Source organism: Alexandromys fortis, unplaced genomic scaffold, assembly GCF_014885135.2.
Source record: "Alexandromys fortis isolate MF-2015 unplaced genomic scaffold, M_Fortis_MF-2015_v1.1 scaffold_558, whole genome shotgun sequence".
Classification (NCBI taxonomy): Eukaryota; Metazoa; Chordata; class Mammalia; order Rodentia; family Cricetidae; genus Alexandromys; species Alexandromys fortis.
The window spans coordinates 73,270-75,850 of NW_026068423.1; the positions used below are offsets into that span (position 1 = coordinate 73,270).

General features: G+C 33.0%; 1 protein-coding gene across 1 annotated transcript in view; it reads left to right on the top strand.

Moving 5' to 3' along the window:
• The window catches only part of LOC126495664 (pancreatic alpha-amylase-like), a 12,981-nt gene extending 10,569 nt beyond the window's left edge, over positions 1-2,412 (top strand). The window contains exons 7-10 of the mRNA XM_050133259.1: positions 39-93; positions 611-729; positions 840-965; positions 2,191-2,412. Of these exons, the coding sequence (XP_049989216.1) occupies positions 39-93; positions 611-729; positions 840-965; positions 2,191-2,380 (490 nt within the window). The 3' untranslated portion in view covers positions 2,381-2,412. The remainder of the gene's footprint in view (positions 1-38; positions 94-610; positions 730-839; positions 966-2,190) is intronic.
• Positions 2,413-2,581: the final 169 nt, after the last annotated feature.

The following is a 2,581-nucleotide window of genomic DNA, read 5'->3' on the forward strand; positions in this document are numbered from 1 at the left end:
TATTGTCAATAGAGAGAGTGTTTGTTTAATTGTTTTAGGAAGATGGGTAAATGTGTTGGCAATCATGAAATGCATATTAAAACTTTGGAAAATGTATTACAGAATATTAGAATATGTTTATTAGTACTTTTATTTAAGTGATGGTATGAAACCTAAGCTTATATTAATTTGAAAATTAATTACACTTGCCAAGGAAGTTCTACAGATATTGATATTTTATAGTGAGCAAACAATATTTCTATTTTATAGATGATGAGATTTAGGGATAGATGACATGTATCTTGAATGCGTTTTCTAAAGCCGTTGGTACTGGATTCTGTTCTTCTTTAATCTTTCTGATACACTTTAAATCTTACCACTTTAGTGATACTAAAGAAATTAGAGGGATATTACGAAGTTATTGCTTGGAAACAGTCTGAGCGAATAAAAGTGTGTATGATAAAAATGTCATATTTCTCTGAAATATGACTCTAGAGAAATACTCAGTACTGTTTCAAAGTTAGACACTAAGTAGACACCATAGAGAATCAGGAAGCAGAACTTTTTTAGTTAATGCAATGAAAATGCAACACAAATCTTAAAATCCTGCAATTTTTTTCTTGTAATTAAGGATATCAACGATTGGGTTGGACCACCAAATGACAATGGAGCAACCAAAGAAGTGACAATAAATGCAGACACCACTTGTGGCAATGGCTGGGTCTGTGAACATCGATGGCGCCAGATCAGGTTGGGAGTGTCCCCTACCGATTGTGTCTAATAAGAGAATTGTTTAACTTTTTGTTTTAAATTGTTCAATACAAAAGGTACTAGCATTTCACATGATATTGTGCTTTTAGGAACATGGTTGCCTTCAGAAACGTAGTCCATGGTCAGCCTTTCTCAAACTGGTGGGATAATGGCAGCAACCAAGTAGCTTTTGGCAGAGGAAACAAAGGCTTCATTGTTTTTAACAATGACGACTGGTAAGTGGAAATCAATTAAAGTAGGATTGTATACTTTCATACTTTTACATACTTCCTTTTGCTTCCTCCTCTATTGCAGTTGAAAATATTTTCGTTAAAGGATTAAAGGAAGCACATTTACCTGATAACTGTAGGGAAAAAAAGATGATTGCTATTGTTTTTTCATTTTTATAGATTATGTTTTAAGTAGAATTTTGTTTTGCTGTTGTTTGTGGTGTACTCTTACACTGTCATATTCATATATTCTCATCATATACTCATGTGACATCTGTACAAAGCATATAAACATCCAGCATGTCTTAAAATCAGTGAACGTATGGGCATTATTAGATTCAAAATACTTTCCCCCATCTCCTAGCTGTGTATAACAACTATTTGTTTTCTGTTCTTTTGTTATCTAATCTTAAATTCTCTGCCTCTGTGTGATGAGTAGTTTCAATGCATTTTTATACTTGCTCTGGCTGATGGTTTTTCTCAGGAGGCAATTGAGTTTTGTTCTACAGTTCTAGTTTATTGCCCTTTTATTTTTGATGCGTGCATGTATTTTTGTTCTCCTTGAACATTTTCCTATATGTATACAACTATACTTACAGAATCTTTGTGTAAGTAGTTGACAGTATCAGTGGCAAGTTTCATTTTTTGCTCATTTGGATTTTTGTATTAGCTTCCTTTCTGATGCTGTGATTAAACAGCATGAGCAAGTCAACTTAAAGAAAGATTTTATTTGGGTTTGCAAATCCAGGGTGTTAGAAGGGGAAAGCAAGGTATGAGGGCAGGAGCAGAAAGTTGATGACTCACACTTTGTACCACAGTACAATACAGAAAGTGCTCACTGGAGAAGGTAGGAGTCTTCCTCTCAAGGCCTGTCTTCAGTGACACAGTTCCTCCACATCCACATTAGCTAGCCTCCCCAAACTATGCCACCACATGGGAACCATAACAAGTGATCTTTTTACATATCTATCTATATATAATAATCTATATCTAGTTCTCTATCTATCATCTATCTATCTATCTATCTATCTATCTATCTATCTATCTATCTATCATCTATCTATCTATCTATCATCTATCTAATCTATCTATCTCAATTTATGTAACTTAATGGCTAGCAAATTATAACTTATATTTACACACCACAAAGTATAGGAAATTACTCAATTTGGAGATAGACTGCTTTCTTGAATTTTTCTATTTGAATTTTATTCTTTTTTTTCCTTTTCAGGTCATTGTCAACAACTTTACAAACTGGTCTCCCTGCTGGTGCATACTGTGATGTCATTTCTGGAGATAAAATTGATGGCTATTGCACCGGAATTCAAGTCTATGTTTCTGGTGATGGCACTGCACAGTTTTCTATTAGTAACTCTGCTGAAGACCCATTTATTGCAATCCATGTAGAATCAAAACTCTAAAATTTAAAATAAATTCGTACTGAGAGCATCAATCATTTGTTTTGCTTTTCTTTTGCATAATTTAACTTTTATACTTCATTCACACTTATAAAATCTGTAACACCAATGAACTTGAATTGGTAAAAACGCATATTGAAATCAATGTAATTTTGTGAAAATTACATACAGGGATTTTAAAATATTTCAGATTATCTTTAAATT